General features: G+C 46.4%; 1 protein-coding gene across 2 annotated transcripts in view; it reads left to right on the top strand.

The window, feature by feature from the left end:
- The window catches only part of SLC39A14 (solute carrier family 39 member 14), a 45,801-nt gene that overhangs the window by 19,291 nt on the left and 4,354 nt on the right, over window positions 1–22,156 (top strand). The window contains exons 2-8 of one of the 2 annotated variants that reach the window (XM_058720368.1): window positions 11,554–11,834; window positions 13,584–13,770; window positions 16,757–16,926; window positions 18,912–19,034; window positions 19,777–19,965; window positions 20,084–20,291; window positions 21,336–21,520. In XM_058720368.1, the coding sequence (XP_058576351.1) occupies window positions 11,568–11,834; window positions 13,584–13,770; window positions 16,757–16,926; window positions 18,912–19,034; window positions 19,777–19,965; window positions 20,084–20,291; window positions 21,336–21,520 (1,329 nt within the window). In that variant the 5' untranslated portion in view covers window positions 11,554–11,567. Of the gene's footprint in view, window positions 1–11,553; window positions 11,835–13,583; window positions 13,771–14,580; window positions 14,751–16,756; window positions 16,927–18,911; window positions 19,035–19,776; window positions 19,966–20,083; window positions 20,292–21,335; window positions 21,521–22,156 lie in introns of both variants that reach the window. The other variant, XM_058720367.1, reaches the window with a different exon arrangement.

Here is a 22,156-nt window from a genome sequence, read left to right as displayed (position 1 = left end):
TGATGATTTGGCCACTAGATGATATATTTTTCTTATTTATTTGACCTCAAATAACAAGTCAGAGAGTTTTGCTTCAAGCAGGTGACGTAAGTGGTGGACGTGAGCACCATGTTTCCTGAGCCACATGGCCTGACAAACAGGAGTGGACTTAAGGGACAACAGGTCAGAATTTTGCAACTGAGTGTCTGGGAAGTGGTGATGGATGAATGATCAGAACAGCGGTGACTCTTGCCCTGGCCTCTGGTGGGGAAGCCCCAGCTGGCCACTATTCCCCAGGCTGTGTGACTCAGTTAGTTAGTTTTGGAAGACTTCTCTGCTGAACGGTGGAGCCTGGCAAATGCACTCCCTCTCTCCCCTACTAGTCCAGCCGTCTGGACCTGGCAGTCATTTCCTTCACTCAGGGCTCAGCAGGTGGCTAAATCAGCCGCCAGCCACCCCACCCCCACCCCTTTCCCCCACCTCCAGCTGTCTGTACTGGGCCCGACACCAGGCTCTGCCCTTCCCAGTCTCCCTCCCACAGGCAATGACACACACAGTGGGGGCTCAGTAAATATTACCCGACAGGGAGCAGCAAGCTGCTGGTTCTAATTTTGTTCCCTGCTTCTGTGTCCCCACTTTTTTGTGCGTGTTTTCTCATCCTGCCCCTCCCAGTGATGGGGTTTCCTGGGTTAAGTAAAAAGGCACTGCCTCCTGGTAACACCACCCTCCTCCTTGCCCCCAGACCTTCTGCATTGTTTTTGGAAATCTCCCATGCTGGGTGGCCTTGGTTGAGCCAAAGCTTGAGGCTAAGGATCTGGTAGTGGGAGCTGAGAGAAGAGAAGACGTCCTTTTAGGGTTTGTAAGAGAGCTAAAAAAGCAGAAGGCCGAACTGGGCAGAAGAACGGGCCCTTTGAGTCCTGGGCCTCTTGGGTGAGGCCGCCTGCTGGCTACAATGTTTGCCCTGTACTTGGGAAGGGGCTTCAGCTTGCCCTGGAGGAGAGTGGCTTCTTGGATGGTGTTCATCTGGTGGGTGGGGAGGGCCGCAGACTGGGTAGTTTTTCTCAAAATTCTTTGAACTCCAGAGAGCCAGTAGGGTGGTATTTACCTGAGGACCACTCTGTGAGACGACTGGTTTTCTAAGTGGGTCTGTTGGTACTTAAACAGACCAGTGTATCGTTATTAGTTTGACCATGAACACTGGGAGTATGCTCATTATTTATAGAACACTGGGCAGTGTTTGTAGTCTGATGTATTGATCATTGCTTTTACAAGTTGTATGTTTTGTGCCATACTTACAAAGTTCTCCCTAACCCCATGACTATAAAAATAACCACCCATGTTTTCTTGTATTGCCATACCCCCACCTCCCATCAATGAGTTGAAGTAAAAAAAAAAAAAAAAAAGGCAAATACTCCAAATCCCACCATTCAAATAGTCATCACTACTATTAAATGAATACTATTCTGGATAACCCTCCAGGCATACTCATGGATACATGCATATAGAAATAAATAATCCTGTAAAAAAGTATTTAAAGTTTCCCTGAATATAACAGAAGAAAAGGAAACTAGCAAAATTAAAGGAATTATTAAGCTTTAAAGAAATGTTTTTTGCCAAGAGATTATTTCATGAAAGAGGTTTTAAAAAACTTTGTGAGTCATATCTATAATTACCCATTTTATTTTTATATTTTTTAATGTTTTATTTATTTTTGAGAGTGCATGAGCAGGGGAGGGGCAGAGAGAGAGGGAGACAGAAGATCCAAAGCAGGCTCTGTGGTGACAGCAGGGCTGGAACTCACAGACCATGAGATCATGACCCAAGCCAAAGTCAAGCTCCCCTCTAACTACCCATTTTAGATAGTATTTATTGACTCTGCTATGAAAGATGAGGACATTAGCATTTGCACTTTTTTTTTAAGTTTATTTATTTTGAGAGAGAACAAGAGTGGGGCAGGGACAGAGAGAGAAGGAGAGAGAGAGAATCCCAAGCAGGATTCTCTCTCTCTGCCCCTCCTCTACTTGCGCTGTCTCACTAGTAAATAAATAAACTTTAAAAAAAAAAAAAAAGAGTTGGTTGCTTACCCAACTGAGCCACCCAGTACCCCTCTCATCTTTTTTTTTTTTTAATGTTTTATTTATTTTTGAGAGACAGAGTGCAAATGGGGGAGGGGCAGAGACAGGGTGGGGACAGAGGATCCACCGTAGGCTCCACTCTAACAGCAGAGAGCCCTATGCAGGGCTTGAACTCACGAACTGTGAGATCATGACCTGAGCCTAAGAGCCAGATGCTTAGCCGACTGAGCCACACAGGTGCCCCTCATCTTTTGATTGTATTGTTATTAGTGAATTTGTCCATTTCTGTAGCATTTAGATTCTGTCCTGTAGCCATAATCCCGTGTGTGTGTGTTTGTGTGTGTGTGTGTGTGTGTGTGTGTGTGTGTGTGTGTGTGTTTGTTTGTTTTTAGGGGAGAATATTTTGAGCAGGGGAGGGGCAGAGAGAGAGGGAGAGAGAATCCCAAGCAGGCTTTGAGTCGTCAGCACAGAGCCTGACTTGGGGCCGATATGATGAACCGTGAGATCATGACCTGAGCCAAAGTCAAGAGTCAGACACTCAAATCTTCATTTCTTTTTTTGAAGGGCTTTAATGTTTACCATCAGTGCATTATCATGGTTTCTGCATTCCTGTGACCTTTATTTTTATTAGCTAATTTCATTCTCCTGTTTTTTCACTCTGGGAAGGAGACTATAGCCTCTGACATCTTTCGTGCTTGAAAATTTCTGCCTGTTGTCCTTATAGATTTGTGTGACATCTTGGCTGGGAACAATGTATGTGGGTTTCTCCTTCACAGTGTCTCTCAATGATGTAAACATTGTTGCCTTTTCTTCTGATACTGAAGGTTGCTCTGGTGAAGATGAAGGCTGTCTGAATTTTCTGCCACTTAAGAGAAGTTTTAATATGTATCAATTTTTGTAGTAAAATATTTTGGGGGAAATTTTTCTTTGAGATGCCTGAAAATGTCTTTTTTTTTTAAAGTTTGTTTATTTATTTTGAGAACGAGTGCACAGAAGGGGCAGAGAGAGTGGGAGAGAGAGGATCCCCAAGCATTCTCCATGCTGTCAGTGCAGAACCTGACATGGGACTCAAACTCACAAACCATGAAATCACGAGCTGAGCCAAAACCAAGAGTCAGATGCTTAACGGACCGAGCCACCCAGCTTCCCCAAAAATGTCTTTTTTAAGTTCAGCATTCTGCGTCAGATTTTTAAGTTGTGGGGCTTGAACTCACATCCTGAAACCAAGAGTCAATGTGCTCTACCAACTGAGCCAGACAGGTGCTCCTCATTGCTTTTTTCTTTTTTCTTTTTTTCTTTTGAGAGAAGAGTGCAAGCAGGGAAGGGGCAGAGGAAGAGGGAGACACAGAATCCAAAGCAGACTCCAGGCTCTGAGCTGTCAACACAGAGCCTGATGTGGGCTCAAACTCGAAGACTGTGAGATCATGACCAGAGCCGAAGTTGGATGCTTAACAGACTGAGCCACCCAGGCGCCCCAACTTTTTTTTTTTAAGAGGAAGAATGAAAGTGGAGGATAGGGGTAGAGAGAGAGGGAGAGAGAGAATCCTAAGCAGGCCTCACACTGTCAGCGAAGAGCCCGACATGGGGCTTGATCCCACGAACTGTGAAATCATGACCTGAGCCAAAATCAAGAGTTGGGCGCTCAATCAACTGAACCACCCTCATTACATGTTTTAATCTGTCTTTTCCTTCTACATTCACTGTGGTTATTTCAGACCTTCTTTTGTCAGTATTTCTATTTGAACATCTCTGTTCATGATAATTTATTTATTGGCTCTTTAGTGATGTTTTGTTCTTTTTTTTTTTAGTAAGCCTGCATCCCCTTTGATGTCACTTTGTTTTATAATTTCATCTTTTAAAATTTTTTTTTTTTTTAACATTTATTCCTTTTTTGAAAGACAGAGAGAGACAGTGTGAGCAGGGGACGGGAAGAGAGAGAGGGAGACACAGAATCCGAAGCAGGCTCCAGGCTCTGAGCTGTCAGCACAGAGCCCGATGCAGGGCTCGAACTCACAAACTGAGATCATGACCTGAGCCGAAGTCGGAGGCTTAAGCGACTGAGCCACCCAGGCGCCCCTAATTTCACCTTTGAGCTCTGGTTTTATTGCATTAATGTTCTAATTAACTTATTCTGCAGTGTGAAGCAGTTGTGAGGAATTGCTTTCTCTGGAGTTAATGTTTTACTTTGGGTCGACATCTTTGTCTTTTGCATGGTTCGCCTGCTATTCTCATCGTGTTCATGCTAGTGCTGTTGGGTTCTGTCGGTTCTAAAACAAGACTTTCTTCCCACTACGTTGAGGCTGACTTGCCCCTCCACCACAACGACAGCAGGGTTGAGGGCCGGGTATTCATGACCTGTTTTCTGTGGCCTGTAGCGAGTGGAGAGGAGCTGCGGTGGGGGAGCTGGATCTGCCCCAGATTCTGGGTTTTGGTAGCAGCCCCCATGGCGTGGGCGGCCACGTATATAGGAGGTGCGTTCAGGTCTGTTGGAAGGGGAGGAATACTCACTGGGAATTGGATCACTTCCCCAGTTCAGTATGTGGCCTTGGGGCCCTGATTTCCCTCCAGGAGAGTCGCTCATTGTTCTTGTTCCAGTGTCACCTGTTTGTTTCCCAGCAACTTTTCCCACTACTCCTTAATTGAAGAGAAAAAAGATTTGGCAGCTGTTTGCCTGCAGATTTGGGAGAGGTCAGTGAGAATTCTGGCTCCTCTGTCCTTGCTGTGGCTGTGAGGGCTGGGCCAGGCCTAGGAGAGAAGCCATGGATGGTGCCTCCTGCATTTCTTTTTTTTTTTAATTTTTTTTTTAACGTTTATTTATTTTTGAGACAGAGAGAGACAGAGCATGAACGGTGGAGGGGCAGAGAGAGAGGGAGACACAGAATCGAAAGCAGGCTCCAGGCTCTGAGCCATCAGCCCAGAGCCCGACGCGGGGCTCGAACTCATGGACCGCGAGATGGTGACCTGAGCTGAAGTCGGATGCTTAACCGACTGAGCCACCCAGGCGCCCCCCTCCTGCATTTCTTAACTTGCCTCTGGTTTTGAAGTTACTGATCAGATTATGCCCATCTCTGTGTTTGGTTGCTGTTGGTGTCTTTTTTTTTTTTTTTCTGATTTTTTACTCAAAAAAATTTTCTTTTTTAAATTTTATTTATTTAAAAAAAATTTTTTTTTCAAAGTTTATTTATTTATTTATTTTTTAACGCTTATTTATTTTTGAGACAGGAAGAGACAGAGCATGAACGGGGGAGTGTCAGAGAGAGAGAGGGAGACACAGAATCTGAAACAGGCTCCAGGCTCCAGGCTCTGAGCTGTCAGCACAGAGCCCGACACAGGGCTCGAACTCATGGACCGCAAGATCATGACCTGAGCCGAAGTTGGCCGCTTAACCGACTGAGCCACCCAGACACCCCTCTTTTTTAAATTTTAGAGAAAAAGAGCATGCAAAGGGCTAGAGAGAGAATCTCAAGCAGACTCCACACTCAGCATGGTGCCCGACAATGGGGCTCCATCCCATGACCCTGGGATCGTGACTTGAGCCTAAATCAAGAATATGCTTAACTGACTGAGCTACCCAGGTGCCCCTTGGTACTCAAATATCAATGATCAGGGGAAGGAAAATTGTGATGCCAATTTCATTTCTCCATCTTAACTCAGAAGTCTTTATTTTCATATAATGTTTCAACATACTTTATATTAATACTCAAAACTCTGCATGTTTATTTTCCTCTTTCTGAACTAAGGAAACAGATCTAGTGAGCTCAGTGCGTTGCTTGGAGTTGCTGCAAACTGGCCTTCTCATACCAGGTCCAGTGGTCCTTCTGTTGCCAAAGCTAGAAGTACACTTCTTTGGTACTTGGACCCACTAAGACTGAACGCCGGGGAGGGAGGGAGGATTTGATTCCTCAAGACCTCCCCCTCCTCTTCCCCTCCCCCTGGCTTTGTCTTTTGTCTGCAAGTTTCAGGGTTTTGCACGTCTCCTAACGGAGGCTCAGGAATGTTGCCCCCTTGGGTCACCTGGACCCATCTGCAATAGTTAACCATTAGTGGGGAGTGTCTCCTGGGGAGACATTCCTACTGGGCTGACAGGTCACAGCCTTAGAATGGGGTGGGGGTAGAGACTGGAGAAAGACCAATCTATTTGAAGGTGTTCTACAGAAGTGAACTTGTCGACCAGGAAAGAACCCTCGAGGGGTGGGGAATGGCCTTGTAGCTAGTTGGGGCCTTGTAGCTAGTCACAGGCCTGGAGCCCTGAATGTGTACTGAGGTCATAGGTACCTTAGTGTCCTTGCTGTCTGTTCCCAAGAGGAACATAAGAGAACTAGACACCTCTTTTGACATCCTTTGGATTTTAGGTGGGGGAGAAAACAATTGAGGGGAAAGCTTAAGGTGATTCATTAAGGCCAGGGTTATAGTTTCCCCTTCCCTCCACCCACACCTCCTCTTCCACCCCTTCAACCCCCATGGTCAGTGTCTTTCTGTCTTTCTTTTGTATAGACAATCAACCTTTTCTCAATTTTAAGTAAAGTGCTTTTTGTAAAAACCTAGTTGAGGCTGCCCTTCCTCTGATTGCTACCCTTCGACCTGCAGGTAAGACCTCAGCTTAAGAGTTCTAGCTTTATAATTTGTTGTGCTCCCACATAGCCCATGCCTTGAGGGGCACAGAATAGGCACAAGTAGGTGGGTTTACAGACAACATTGTTCACCCATTTCCTGTGGCTTACCAGTGCCCTTGGAAACAGTTGTTCCTTGCCCATGTTTGTCTCTGGAGCATTCAGTCTTCGTGTTTCATTCCTCAACCCAGAAGGCTCCAAGAGTGAGTGAGAATGGTGGTCTCTTTGGCCAGCTGGTAGTCGGGGAAGGGAGTGGATGTTTGAAGATCTGGCACTCCCAGGCCTGTTGGGTCCCAATGTCCAACCTCTGCACCAAGCGTCATAATCAGTCGCTGCTTTGACACTCTAGCTAGAAGTAAATGTTTTTGCTCCTAGTAAATGGGCATAGATAACCAGCAGCCTGTTAAGTACGATAGTTAAACTATGTCCACGGGACAGAAGTGCCATTTTTAGGATGAGATACTTCTGGATCCAGTGAAGGGATGGCAGGCAAGTGGAATCCTAATTCAGGAGCCTCCAAGATGGTGAGGAAACCTAAAGTTTCACAGAAGGTCTGAGAGCAAGCATCTCTTGCTGACTTTCTTTTAGGATTTTTATTTCCCCCTAGGAGGATTGGCTCTGGCGCCTTGGAGGCAGACCTAAAGGCACTAAAATAATTTACTTCTTTGAACCCAAGCCAGGTGAACAAAGGAGTGGAGAGACTCCAACTTGTCTTTAGTGGGAGGGCCTGGTCCTCTGAGCCAAGAGCACATTCGAGCCTTTGTCTCTTTCCAGCTTGTTTTCATGCCCTGCCCTGTTCACTCTTCTTACTACTCCTGGAAGGTGTCCTTGAGGGCAGCTGGCTTGGCTCCCTGGGACTGGGGGGAGTCCACCCAGGGGCCTGCCCATTTCCACAGCCTTAATAGACCCGGGCTTCCTCCCACAGCTGGGCCCATGTGGTGAGGACCCCTGCCTAGCTTCACCCTACAGCTGCATCAAGAGCTGTATGTGTTCTCTTCCTCTCTCCTTTTTTTCCTCCAGACAATCTTCTATAAATTCTTTTTTTCCCCTAAGAATAACTATCAGCTAACGAAAAAAATCTCCATTGGAACAGAAAGCTCCCCTTTTGTGTCTGCCAAAAGGCCAGGGTCACTTGAATTTGAAGTGTCTTTAGCAATGCCAGGATCCCTGGACCAGGACTTCTGAACTGCCCTCCTAGTTGTTTTTAGACTCTTAGGGGAGTGGGTCATGTCTTGAGTGTTGGGTCAGGCAGGAGGTTCTGCCTGTACATTTCAGGAGGCTCTCCCAGCCACACCGAGGGGCCAAGGGGCCGCGGAGTTAACGGAGAACAGATACTCTTTGTAAATGCTTACTTTGACATGAATGCCCAGACAGGCAAAGCTTTTCAAGTTATGTGGGCTGTCTCACACTTGAAGTGATTTTGTTTGTTTGTTCTGGATGTTTTGGAGTTGCTGCAGATAAATTTGAGAAATATAGCTCAAGTGGGGACCGTTGTTTTGTTGAAGTGATTGTACAGAAAGAAGGCACCCTGTAACACAGGCTAGCCTCTAACATGTACCTGTGGGGTCCCTTGCACAGGTCTTCAGCGCATGCTATGCCTGGACTTGGGGTGCTTGTTGGCACTGATAGAAATTGGGAAGAGCTAGGGTGTCTGGCTGGCTCAGTCAGTAGCGCATGCGACTCTTGATCTCTGGGTTGTAAGGTCGAGCTCCACGTTGGATGCAGAGATTACTTAATTTACTTAAATAAGTAAACAAATAAAATTGGGAAGAGCTGCCTAGAGACCTGCAGGATTTTGCGGACCTCCTTGGGGACCCAGGGTGCGTATTTTATGTCTCCATACAGTGGTGAAGTGGTTCAGAGTACGCTGACTTTCCCATCATTCAGACTGGCTTCAGTTCATGAAAAATTTAATCTGCTTGACTTGTTGCCTATGGATCATGTTTCCTAATCTCTGAAACCAGGTTTCCTCATCTATTAGGGGAAGATAAGTATCCCAGCTTCTCTTCAAGGAATCCATAACTGTCACGGGCTTAGCGGCGTTGGTGCTGGTGACACCAGCTGCTGACCTCATCATCTCTTTGCCCTCCTTTGACAAATAAATCCACGTGGCCCTCCTCTCCATCGCTCTGATAGTACAACACATGCCTCAGATTATAGTGTGGCCAGGTAGAGGACGGTTTTCTTTGTACAGTGGATTTTAGCCATTTCAGCCTAAGATCCCTCCTGCTGACTGTAACTTAACCTCTGGTTCTCAGTGTAGATTTGAGAGTTGTTAGTCTCAAAGTAACACTTTACTCCTATTTTTGCTGGTGGCTAATCCATCCCTTTGTGTGACTCAAAGTACATTCCTTTGAAGAGAGATATTTTTCTGTCTCCAGATGCTGTGCATGCCCCATGTGTGGCAGCTAAAGCCTGGAATGTCCCCTGGTATATTTGATGGGGAGACCCGTGGGGTGTGTGTGCTACAGGCCTGGAATAAAGTTAGCCATAGGGATATTCCCAGTAGTTCCATTAGCAGCTCAGTATCTGGGCTGGGAGGGAGTCAAAGTGGATTAATTATAATCAAATCACAACATTTGATTGAGTGCTTTTTGTATGTAGGTCAGGCACTTGGTGACTTGCTATAGCTCATGTCATTAAATTTTCACAGTAACCCAGTGAGGTACGTACCCATTTTATAGATGAGAAAACAGGTAGAACCTAAGTAACTTGCCCAAGGTCACTAATCTGGCCAGCAGAAATTCAAGCCAGGTCTTTCTGACACAAAAGGCCAGGGTAAGCTGCATCACTCCTCTTTTTAAGTTTTATTTAAGTAATCTCTACACTCAATGTGGGCTCGAGCTCACAACCCCAAGATCAAGAGTCATACACACCACTGACTGGGCCAGGTAGGCACCCCTGCATCACTACTGCAAGTGACTCTAGAATGTTTAAATATCTTGCCCAAGATCGCACACTTTGTAAACAAGTGGCAGAACCAGGATGCAAACCAAACAAGCCTACTCTTAACCACTCTGCTCTAGCTCCTCTGCCACAAGCAAAGGCCCTGAGGTGGAGTGATCCAGTGAGAAGAGTGCCAGGGCCCTGGGAGCCTGGGAGGTATGGAAACACCTGTAGTGATGGGGTTCCCGGGTCTGGATTAAATAGGAGGCTCATTTTCCCTACCTGGTATTTGTTTATTTCACTAATTAAATTATAACTATACTGAGGAAGTGATTAATGAAAGAAAATCATCAGCCCTGCTACTTTAGGCATACGTTTCCCTGTTCCTTCTCACTTCCTACTTTTGTTACATAATTGTTCTACTTGTTTGCTTTACATGAAACTCATGGTTTCGTTTTTATAGCTGCATACTATTCAATGAAATGGATATAATTTGCTTGATCATAATTTTCTGCCTACAGCCTTTGTATTTTTGGATTGCTTCTATTAGTATAAATTCCAAAGGTAGACTTAATAATTCAAAGGATTGAAATGCTTTTATTATCATATAACTTTTCGAGTCTCATGATTTATATAGCCACCAGCCATATCTTACTCTATTGTTTAACCCCACTAACATTCAGGTGTGTCTTTTGTAAATCTGTTTTGCTATTTTAATAAGCAGCAATATAGCACTGTCCATCTTTTAAACTTGTGTTCTTTTTTTATTGAACTGTTGTTGACATACAATATATTGGTTTTGGGTATGGAACATATTGACTCAATATGTATATGCGTTACACATTGCTCACCAAGGTAAGTGTAGTCACCATCTGTTACTATACCAATTTATTACAGAATTATTGACTATGTTCCTCAAGCTGTACCTTTCATCCCTGTGTCTTATTTATTTTATAGCTGGAAGTTTGTACCTCTTCATCCCTTTCACCTGTTTTGCCCATCCCTCTACCCCCTTAAGTTTCTATTCTTAACAAACGAGAGAATCTCAGTATTTTTTCATGTTCTCTAATTTAGGCAGTATAGGTAAACCTTTGTCATGTTTGATGGTGTATTTATTCCCCTGGCCTATTTTTCCCCCCTCTTTTAGTTGTAGGTTTTGTTTGTTTGTTTGTTGTTGAGAAAGAGAGAGAACAAGTTAGGGACAGGCAGAGGGGGAGAGAGAGGATCCTAAGTGAGCTCAGTGCTGACAGCAGAGAGATCCATGCAGGGCTCGGACTCATGAACCTTGAGATCATGACCCGAGCCAAAGTTGCACGCTTAGCTGACTGAGCCACCCAGGCGCCCTGTTATTTATTTATTTATTTATTTATTTATTTATTTATTTATTTATAATTTAACTTTTTATTTTGGAGAAATTTCCAATGTACAAAAGTAGAATAGTATAGGGGCTCCTGACTGGCTCAGTTGGTAGAGCATGCAACTCTTGATCTCAGGGTTGTGAGTTCAAGCCCCACATTGGGCATAGAGCCTACTTAAAAAAAAAAAAAAAGTAGAATAGTATAATAAATTCCCATTCACCTAATTGAGCAGTTTCATGAGTTATTAACTCATGCCTGATGCCTGATTGTGTCTCATCTATGTTCCCAATGCAAATACTCCCTCCTTTGTTATTTTGAAGCAAGTTCCAGGTAAGATATCCTTTAATCCACGATTATTTCTGAATCTCTAGAAGATAAAAACTTTTTAAGCATAATCAAGTAGTTTTTTTACTGTGTATTTTTAAGTTTAGTCAAACCTGTTGAATTTGTCCTTTTATTATTTTTTTATTCCATGCTTTGAAGAGAAGTGTTTTTCTCAAAAGCTTGGTAGAGGTATTAGGGAAGGGTAAAGAGTTAGAGGGGAAGGGAAGGCTGTCTGGAGTGAGGCTGCCATGTCTGGTGGGGAAGCCAGAGGAGAGTGTCGGTTTCTGGAGCCTCTCACTCACCTGCTTTTCCTTCTTACAGGCTTATTTGCCACCATGAAGCTGCTACACCCAGCCTTCCCTGACTGCTTCCTGCTGATCCTGCTCAGCTTATGGAGTGCTGCTGTTCCTGAAGCTCATGCTATGTCCACGGGGACACCAGCCATCAGCGCAGCCTCTTTCCTACAGGACCTCCTGCATCGATATGGGGAGGGGAACAGCCTTACCCTGCAGGAGCTGAAGGCCCTGCTCAACCACCTGGATGTGGGAGTGGGCCGGGACAATGTCACCCAACCTTTGCAGGGACAGAGGAACCTCTCGACGGTAAGGCTCCAAGTGTTGCTGAGCACTGTCTGCCCTCCTAGGGTCACAGTCTGGTTAGGCATGGGGAGCCCAAGCAGCTTGGAGCAGGTGAGCCTTGATGGCAGAGCAGAGGGGCCAACTCTTCTTCCTCCCGTTGTCTGGGTCAGTGAGTCTGAGTCCCCAGCAGCACCTCCTGCCCTCCCAAATGGCTGTTTTGAAGCCCTTACCGGAGGGAGCTGTCAGTGGGGGATCTCGGCCTTCCACAAACTTCCTTGCAGCTGCACTGGGATCACCTGGAACCGCTGGCAAGCCGGAGCTCCCTGACAGGTAGCATTTCTCATAGGGCCTTCAGTTTACAAGGCCCTTTGCCTGCAATCCCAGGTGAACCTCACACTACCTCAGGTGCAGGTGGAAAGTCTTCATTGTTTAAAAAGCAATACTGAGGGTCTCACGGTGACTCCTGGAGAGCTCAGGACTGGGACCCAGGTTCTTTGTTCTTTCTTCCATATCATCTTTGCTAATCCTAGTCTGAGGCTATTTGTGGCAGCCAAATGTAAGTCAGCCAGCAGTGTCTTTATATATCTGCTTTGTTCCCTGTGCTGAGGACTGTGAGAAAGAGAAAAATGAGTCATGTTGAAGAGTTTGCTGTCACGATGGGGAGCTTAACCAACTGAGAACAGAGTCATCTGATAATAACATGAAGTGTTAAATTCTGTGGGCTGGATAGTCTTCATAGAGTTGAGAAAGGAGAGAGGGAGGGGAGTGTATGCTAGAGGAACCGAGGGAGGTTCGTGGGTTAGGCATCCGGGGTCTTCAGCCTGAAGGAGAACAGTTTGGAGAGGCCACGTAGCCAGGGGGCCAGGCAGCCTGGTTGCAGAACCACAGGCACGCGGTAATGTCTGAGCTGGGGAGAAGGCTGCCCTGACAGGCTCTTGCAGACTGACCCCAGAGGGCCCCTTGGCACGGCAGCAGTAGCTTGGGGTCACCAGAGTCCAGCCCTCAGCTTTGTAGGCCCAGAAGCTCTCACTTGTCACCACACCCAGAGGGCTGTTAGGACGGATCCATGTAAAACCGCCTCAGATAAAGACTGATGTGTAAGTATATAAAGTATAATTAGAAGTAAAACTGCAGTGTTTCACAGGAACGGTATGTGAGAGTACTAACCTAACACCTCCCAAGGGGACTGAGCGTTCATGTCCTCTGGCCAGCCCATACTTGCTCCAAGGTACACTGCATCTTTAGATTTTCCTTCCTTCCTCCACTAATCTCTGTCAACACGTTCTTCAGACTGGGGACACCACGTATAGGGTCTTGGGGACTGATGTTCTTCTTTAGATGCCAGTGCTCAATAACAGCTCTGGAGAAGTATCTGGAATCTGCATTTTAATATAACAGCTCCTCAGGCTATTGTGATGTGCAGCCAGATTTGGTATCTGAATGAATACCAAATAGATCATGTTTTCCACAAACCACACCCTGGTCACAAAGATTGGAATTCAGTTGTTCCCAGACCTTCTGGGCAGCCCTGTATGAATGGGTGTGTGTAAAGTGTGTGACTTTCACTGCATGGCTGATCTCTGAGATTACCTGTCAGGTTTTCAAGTTTAGGGACTACCTTGCTCTCGTTCCTAGAGATTAGTCTACAGATTCCCCAAGATCTGGAAGGGTTCCATCTCCATTTTCTCCTTGTGGAAGGCTGTCGGTTGCTACAAGGGGTGAGGCGTGACTTTGGGTTCTGAGAGGCTCCCTGCCCCTCCCACTTTGTCTCAGTGTTTTAGTTCTGGAGACCTCTTTGCTGCCCACAACTTCAGCAACCAGTCACGGATTGGAAGGAGGGAGTTCCAGGAGTTCTGCCCTACCATCCTCCAGCAGCTGGATTCCCGAGCCTGCTCCTCTGAGAACCAGGAGAACGAGGAGGATGAGCAGACAGAAGAGGGGAAGCCAAGCGCAATTGAAGGTGAGCTGGGACAGGAAGGCAGGGGCCTGGGGCCGTGCTCATGTCACGTGGATCCCTGGGCTAATAGATGGTGCCACTCACGGAAGGTCTCACAAGTGAGCAGCTCATCACCACGAGGGAAGTGAATCAGAGTAATGATTACACTGATACCTTCTGCATTCCCCAGACTGCTCCAGCATGTTGTCAGACCGGCTGCTCAATGTTCAGTGTTGGGATTTTGGACCAGCCTGGTGGGGTTTTTTTGGCTATTTTTTTCATTTTTGTTTTTATTAAACTACAAGGGACTAATGGCCTGGGGGTTTTTTTGTTGTTGTTTGTTTTTGTTTTGTTTTGTTTCCAGTTTAGCTGCCCCCAGCCCACTTTATCCTTTCCCCCACCCTGCCCAGTACCTCTGCTCCAGCCACAGTGGACTCACCATGGTCTGTGAGTGTCTGTGACTCCCGCGGGCCTGGGTTGCCCTTCTGAAATCCTGTCGCACTGATGTGCGCTGCCCACCCCTTGGTACCTAGCATATGCTGCCTTTGTTGTTTCCTGCTATCATCATTTCACTCCTATGGTTTTTTGGACTTCACTGTTTTCACTTGCTTCTCCATCTAAAAGGTAAGCTTCTTTGGATAGCGACTTTGCTGGGTTGTTTTCAGGCTTCTCCACAGCACCCAGCAAGAGATGGACTCAACCGTTAATGTACTGACGGGTTGGTGCTCTCTGTCTGCCCTGATGGTAGCTGGATTGAGAATGGGCCACCCCAGGCAGCAAGAGCACCCCCACCCTCAGTAATGGAGGCCCTCGTCTGTTCTTGTTCCTCCACAGTGTGGGGCTTTGGCTTCCTCAGTGTTTCACTGATTAACCTGGCCTCTCTGCTGGGAGTCCTCGTCCTGCCGTGCACGGAGAAAGCATTTTTCAGCCGTGTGCTCACTTACTTCATCGCCCTGTCCATTGGAACGCTGCTCTCTAACGCGCTCTTCCAGCTCATCCCAGAGGTGCAGTAGAACAGAAACTTGCGCGTCCTCTTTCCCTGGGGGCCCTGCAGCTGAGCCCCTACCTAATGGCCCTGCCCCCACCCTGTGTCCCGAGGCTCCTGACAACTGCCACCTGGAACATTCACTTCTCCCTCATATCAGGGAACACAAATGACTTCTGACTCTGGATCTCAAGGGACTTCTCTCCCTCCTGGGGCACCCAGGTTGGCCTGTGGCCTCTTCAGGTGATGTCAGATGCAAGGCTCTCCGCATGTGCCCTCCCTGTTGGAGATCTCTCAGCCTCCCTTTCCCAGTCCCTGCGTCTCCACTGCCCCGTTTGCAGGGCTCAGGAGGAACACTGCAGCTGGTGGTCACTGTCCAAGTCCTGGTACTCTGTACGTGCCTTAAGTAGAGGCCCTGACAGTGTTCAGGTGTGGCCACCAAGGGATCACCCATCTGGAATGAGGTGGAAGGAAAAGAGGTTACCAACTGGTCAATAGAATTGGCCTAAAAAGTGAGGGATCCTTCCGCCCCACCCCAAGTAGGCCATAATTCGTAGCATAGAGAGCCAAACAGAACAAAAACTATTTAACGAAAACAAATTAAAATTCCAAGATAAACGAAAGGGGCACTCAGGCCTTCATACCTTGCATCTTGACTTTTTCCTGGGATAGGACTGACTTCCTGGTGCCCTTACTTGACTGTTTGAAATATTTGTTAATTTTGCTTTTTAATTGTGACCACTGAGGAGCTAAAAAAAAAAAAAACAAAAAAACCCAAGTTGATAGTCTGCCCACTCTGTCAGCTCAGGCAGGGCTGTGCACATGCAGTAGGGGTGATTGTGTGGGGACCCCCTTGGGGATTGGTGGCAGCTGCCTTTCATAAAGAGCCCATGTCACTGGCTGCCCAGCCTTTGCCAATCAAAAGACTCTCACCAGAATAGATGCCAAACGCAAAGCCCAGGCCTTGCCTGTTCCTTCTAAGTGAGAGAAGAAATCTGGTTTAAGAGTAACCATCTCCATGTTATCTCAAAACTCCACATGAATCTAACAAGTGCTTCAAGGGGAGACCTCATCTTGGGCTTTTATTTTATTTTTTTTCAGCTCCAGAAACTGAATTTATTAATTTTTTAAAGATTCAAAATGAAATGCCTTGTTGCTTATTAAATGGAAAACAATAATTGTACATGCTCCGCCCCTGGGGCTCCCAGGGGAGTGCCTCATCCTGGCTCAGTTTTGTCCTACCTGGAGTGTGTGACACTGGGAAATGATAGAGGAGATATTTTTTGTGACAAGGTGATCTTGGAACTCTGTCCTCCATGCTGGAGTTCTCTCAGAGCAAATGGAAACAGACTTGAGACAAACAAACCTGAGAAGTTAAGAAACTAAGTTATACGGGCATTGGGTTTTACTGGTTCTCCATCCATCTGCCCTGCACGTCTGACTTTGTTTTATCTTGCAAAACCAGACCAAGTCCAGGTGGAAGTGCGTGTGCCTATATGGTATAAGCCACATGTGAAAAGCAAACATGGCAGCCAGCACAATGAGATCTCTTTGTCTCCTTGATCTTGTTTCCTATTGAAGAGAGCCCTCTGAGTCCAAAGTCTGCCATGGGCAGCCTGTGGATAGGCCTGAGCACACCTCAGCTGTGTGAGGAGGCAGTGCCCCGCCCTGCAGCCACACCAGCTGGCAGGTGCACCTCCAGGTGTCACTTGGGCCACCAAAGGCAGCAGCTGGGGTGGGAGCCACGGGTTCCAAGGCCACCTTGAATTCCTCTTCATTTCTTCTGAACTGATTGAAGGAAATTTCATCAGACTTGAATCACTAACAAATTTTCTATTTCTCTCTCCCTCCCTACTTGTCTCTCTGATTTTTCCTTTTTTGTTTCCTTGTTAATATCCACCAAAACCTTCCTTGTTGCCTCCCCGTCCTTTCCACCCCATGTTTTCCCTAAATGGTGGTCGCTGTGAAATGGGGCGTTTGCCCTTCTCCCTGTCCTGGGTGGGGCTGGCTCTCCCCCAACGGCAGTGTGGGGATACGGTCTCCTCTGTGTGACCGTCATCTCCCTCTGCTCCCTCATGGGGGCCAGCGTGGTGCCCTTCATGAAGAAGACTTTTTACAAGAGGCTGCTGCTCTACTTCATAGCTCTGGCGATTGGAACCCTCTACTCCAACGCCCTCTTCCAGCTCATCCCCGAGGTATGGCAAGCCAGGGCTTTCTCACACAGGAGCATGCCAGTCTCTGGGGGGGACCGCGGGGCACAGCGGGAGCACCCTCCACTTCTATACAAGGCACAGGAAGGAGGTCCCTTCCTTGTGGAAAGTGAAGTTGAGATGGACTCATGAGTTAGGAGGCAGCATAGCATAGGTTTGGGAGCTGGGTAGGAATCCCAGCTCTACCCTTCTACAAGTTCTGTGACCTTGGGCAAGTCATTGAACTTCTCTGTGCTTCTGTTTCCTCATATGCAAAATGGGGGAAATGATAGGACTGATCCCACGTTGGCATTGTGAGGGCTACATGAGTTAGTATTTGTAAAGTGCCTGGTGCCTGGTGCCTGGTTCATGCTCTCTGACTGCTGGGTGAAAAGGTGTAGTGCAGTTAGATCACTTGATGGCTCCCGATTTGAGGCTGCAGGCACACACACAGAAAAACCGACAGGATCCCTAGATCTCAATAAAACGATGCGTTCTCCGCAGTAGGTTGTTTTGGGACAAAGTTAATCTAAATAAAATGGCCTGGTTTCACATACATTGATGGCACCTTTGCCCCTTTGCCAAGGTTAGTGGGAAAATCTCCACAGAACAGGAGGAGCTTAGTCTTTGTAATGTTTGGCAGGCAGCCTTGGAGAAGCTTCATCTGATTTGGTGTAATCTCTGCAGTAGACCCGCTAATGAGTATATGCAGGAGGTGTCTCCTTGTAGGTGGTCTGACAGGCCTGGGCCGAGCCAGAGTTGAAGCACAGAGACGATGCCACATTCTGATAGTACCTTATGTTTTCCATGATGTGGGTTTGTGTTTTCCTAGTTGACTTCTTAGATCAGCTGATGTCTAGAGAAGTAGGGTTTCACCCATTTAATAGAGAACAAGAAAACGTATCCTAGAGGCCAGGTGTTAGAACTGCTAAAGCCATGCTTTTGTACTCTGCCATTCTTCATGGCTTCCTGCAGAGAACTGTCAATGGACAGTTTTCACTCCACTCTTCCTTAAGATGATTTGCCTCTCCTGGAAATTGGGCCTGTGTGTGTTGTTTCTTGACATACTAGAACTTGACCTTTATGTCTCTTAGAAAACTACACAAGTGAGTAGAGATGGATTTTGTCCCTTTAAAACAGAAAGGAGGAACATCTTTTAAGCAGCCCAGCGTTCCCGGTGCTTATGGTCACTTTTATCTTTGACCTATTCATGAGAAGGCTGGTTTATTTGAGAGGCTTGCTTCCTGTCAGAAAATGGAAGGAGCAAGTCACCGGACAGTTACCCAAGGCCCCACCACAAGTCAGGAATATCACTGAGAGTGGGATTCTCCTGATTCCTACTCCAGTGGTTTTCCCAATGGATTCTTTTTTGCCCCCCTTGATAACTGAAGTTTCCAGAAATAACCCAAAACAAAAACCCCAAAATTGACATGTGCAGTGACACAGTCTGCTTTTTTGGCTTTGTGGTCACTGGAAGGTCTGCGGTCAAGAAGATGCCACAATTCTTACTATTTAACTGGGGAATGGATTTCCCATTTTAGAAAGTATAATTACACCATTTCTCTTTGTGTTTACAGGCAGATCAACTGGGAACATTAGATAAGGAATGGAAATAAACATAAGTGTCTCCTTAAGTATGGAATTTGCAGGCAGGTTCTGCCCTTGTAGCAAAGGAAAAATGAAGACAGAGTCCTAATTAAAAGTAGAAAACCATATCCAAGGCTGTTCTTGGGAGTATAATTCTAAAGGGGACTGATCTTTTGCATCAGAAAATGAGCTAGAGAGACCCTAACAGGCCCTGGTGATATGGCATGAAGGAAAGTCAAGGGCTCGATTTTGCTGGAAGGGCAGGAAGGGGTAAGGCGGCAGAGCTATCACAAAGAGTACGTCTCTTTCCTTTCCTAGAATCAAGGAAGTGGTTAAGAGATGAGAGGGGACCCGTGGAGATTTTTTTATTTTCTTAAACTCATTTTGTTTTCCTGGGTCCACAGGCTTTTGGTTTCAACCCTCTGGAAGATTATTATGTCTCCAAGTCTGCGGTGGTGTTTGGGGGCTTTTATCTTTTCTTTTTCACAGAGAAGATCTTGAAGATGCTTCTTAAGCAGAAAAATGAGGTGAGGCCTAATTGTTAGTAAAGGGAAAAGTGCTTGTAGGGAAAGCATCCATCTGAGAAATGTCTGTATGTCTTGGTAGTGGTGTCACCAATGCAGTGAGCTTACCTGCTGTCCCCCCTCTTCCCCCAAGAGTGGATTATAACCGACAGATTTCAGGAATAGATCTCCCATCTCCCCTCACGAGGATATTAGCAAAGGCTGAGGACAGACCAGAAGCCAGATCTGGCCCTGCGTGCCTTTTGCTAGGCAGTGGTGTATCCCCTCATTTTATTCTAGATTGTTGTTTTTTTAATATACCTTTTGTACTCTAGGAGGTGAAGGAGGGGCTCGGTACATAGTCATTACATAGAAAGTACCACCACAGAGAACAGAGGAATGATTGTTGCGGTATAGTTCCAAAAAGGTATCTTTGGTGCCTGGCACACAGTGATCAGTTGCCGAATGGAATAACATTATCCAGTGCTACGGAGGAGCTCTAAACCTCACTAGCAATACCACCTCGTTGGACCAAGTGATGGCCATGAGGTCACTGTTTTGATTTCTGCCCTACACTAAGCCCTTACATTCACCTTAGTTCAGCTTTCTATAACAGCTTTCCCTTGGTTTCTGTGTGCATTGCCTGCTTATGTTTTCTCTGATGGTGGGAATGAGGTCTTCCCAGTGCTGGGAGCACCTACCAGTGCTCAAGAAGCTTTGTGGTTTTGGTGAGTGTCGTGCTGACCCTTCCCCATGGTTCCTCCAGCATCATCATGGACATAGCCATTATGCCTCTGAGACGCTTCCTTCCAAGAAGGACCAGGAGGAGGGGGTGACCGAGAAGCTGCAGAACGGGGATCTGGACCATATGATTCCTCAGCACTGCAGCAGTGAGCTGGATGGGAAGGCCCCCATGATGGACGAGAAGGTCATCGTGGGCTCACTCTCTGTCCAGGTCAGTGGGCCATCTGCTGTTGGCCTTTAACCAGTAATGGCCTTGATGATTCGGGCCTACCTTGAAGGTCCATCATTCATCCTTTGACCTGGGGCCGTGGGGATGGGCTTTATTGTAGGACCTGCAGGCTTCCCAGAGTGCCTGTTACTGGCTGAAAGGTGTCCGCTACTCTGATATTGGCACTCTGGCCTGGATGATCACCCTGAGCGACGGCCTCCACAATTTCATCGATGGCCTGGCTATTGGTGCCTCCTTCACCGTGTCTGTTTTCCAAGGCATCAGTACCTCGGTGGCCATCCTGTGCGAGGAGTTCCCACACGAGCTAGGTGAGTGTGCCTGCACTGCTGGCGTCCCCTGCAGCACCCTTCATGTGTCCCACTGCCCCCGCCCCCAACTTCAGAATGCTTGTTGTAACTGCTTAACACATTCTCTGTGCTATGTAAAATCTAACCACCAATTCTTACCAGTTGAATTCATAATTGAAAATTGATCATTGAAAATGATGAAGATTTTTACTGGGATGTTTGTTTCCCTTCCCAGTCCATATCCTGTGCTATTTCCTCACCTCTATAATGGGGTTAATAATAATACTTATCTCATAGATTTTTCATTTATTTTTGAGAGAGACAGAGCGTGAGCGAAGAAGGGGCAGAGAGAGAGACACAGAATTCAAAGCAGGCTCCAGGGTCTGAGCTGTCAGCACAGAGCCTGACGTGGGGCTTGAACTCATGAACCATGAGATCATGACCTGAGCCGAAGAGGGGCGCTTAACTGACTGAGCCACCCAGGCACCCCTCATCCTATTAGTCTCCCAGAGGCTGAGATGTCTGTTAGAGGTCTGGTGGGTGGAAGAAGTAGATGAACCTGGAGTTAGGGGGTTAGTTTTAGCAGAGCAAGAGTATAAAAGACCTAGACTTTGGAGGCTCAGGGACTCAAGGTCAAGTTCTACCTTTGCCAATTTACTGGCTTGTAACGTTGGGCAAATTACTTAACTTCTCTCAGTCTCCATTTTGTTTCCTAAAAACATCATTCAGTATAGTTGTGAGGAAAAAACTTCTACTTCACCATCAAGCAAAAGAGCAATTGCTAGCAACTGCTAGTTGGTTGGCTATGTTGAAAATCCTGTGCATTATTTTCAGCCTCTAGGCTGAAAGTATGCGGCTAAGTTTTGCAAATGGAGACCACTCCTAGATGTGAAGAGGTGAAGAGGAGGGGTGCCTTAGACTTGTCCCTGCGCTCTCAGGTCTGAGGCCGTCTTGATTTTCACCCAGATGTTATGTATAGTTCAAGCAGTCTGTCCTCACTGTGCTCTCTGTCCGTGACCTGGTGTAACTCTTCCACACACGTTCCCTCTTGTTATCCCTCCTTAGGAGACTTTGTCATCCTGCTGAATGCTGGGATGAGTATCCAGCAGGCTCTCTTCTTCAACTTCCTTTCTGCCTGCTGCTGTTACGTGGGTCTGGCCTTTGGCATCCTGGCTGGCAGCCACTTCTCTGCCAACTGGATCTTTGCACTGGCTGGAGGAATGTTTTTGTATATTGCTCTGGCTGATATGGTAAGTCTTCCATAGTTCATGCCATGTAGGCAGAATTGCACTAGGTTATTCTTTGGAGGGGAGGCAGCTAAGAGGACATGAATTAGTTTGTTCATAATAGCTTAATTGAGGAATCATTCATATACCACACAGGTCACCTATTTAAGGCATATAGTTCAAAGCTTTTTTTTTTTTTTTTTTTTTTTTTAAATTTTTTTAAACGTTTATTTATTTTTGAAACAGAGAGAGACAGAGCATGAACGGGGGAAGGTCAGAGAGAGGGAGACACAGAAGTCTGAAACAGGCTCCAGGCTCTGAGCTGTCAGCACAGAGCCCGACGCGGGGCTCGAACTCACGGACCGCGAGATCATGACCTGAGCCGAAGTCGGCCGCTTAACCGACTGAGCCACCCAGGCGCCCCAGTTCAATGCTTTTTAAGAGGACATTAGATTTTACTTATTTTTTTAAGTGAAGCAAGTATTTTATTTAAATCAGTTGTCAAATCACATTTTATCCAAATGAATATAATATAACATTGTCCTTAAAAGAGTGGGCACACATATGTCACAGACATAATACAGTATCTATCAAAATACCATTTGTAAAGAACCTGACTTACCTCATGCTGTGTATAAATGTGGTCCAGCATATAAGAGT

This window comes from Neofelis nebulosa, chromosome 3 (assembly GCF_028018385.1).
Source record: "Neofelis nebulosa isolate mNeoNeb1 chromosome 3, mNeoNeb1.pri, whole genome shotgun sequence".
NCBI classification, from domain to species: domain Eukaryota; kingdom Metazoa; phylum Chordata; class Mammalia; order Carnivora; family Felidae; genus Neofelis; species Neofelis nebulosa.
This window is presented reverse-complemented; position numbering and strand designations above follow the sequence as displayed.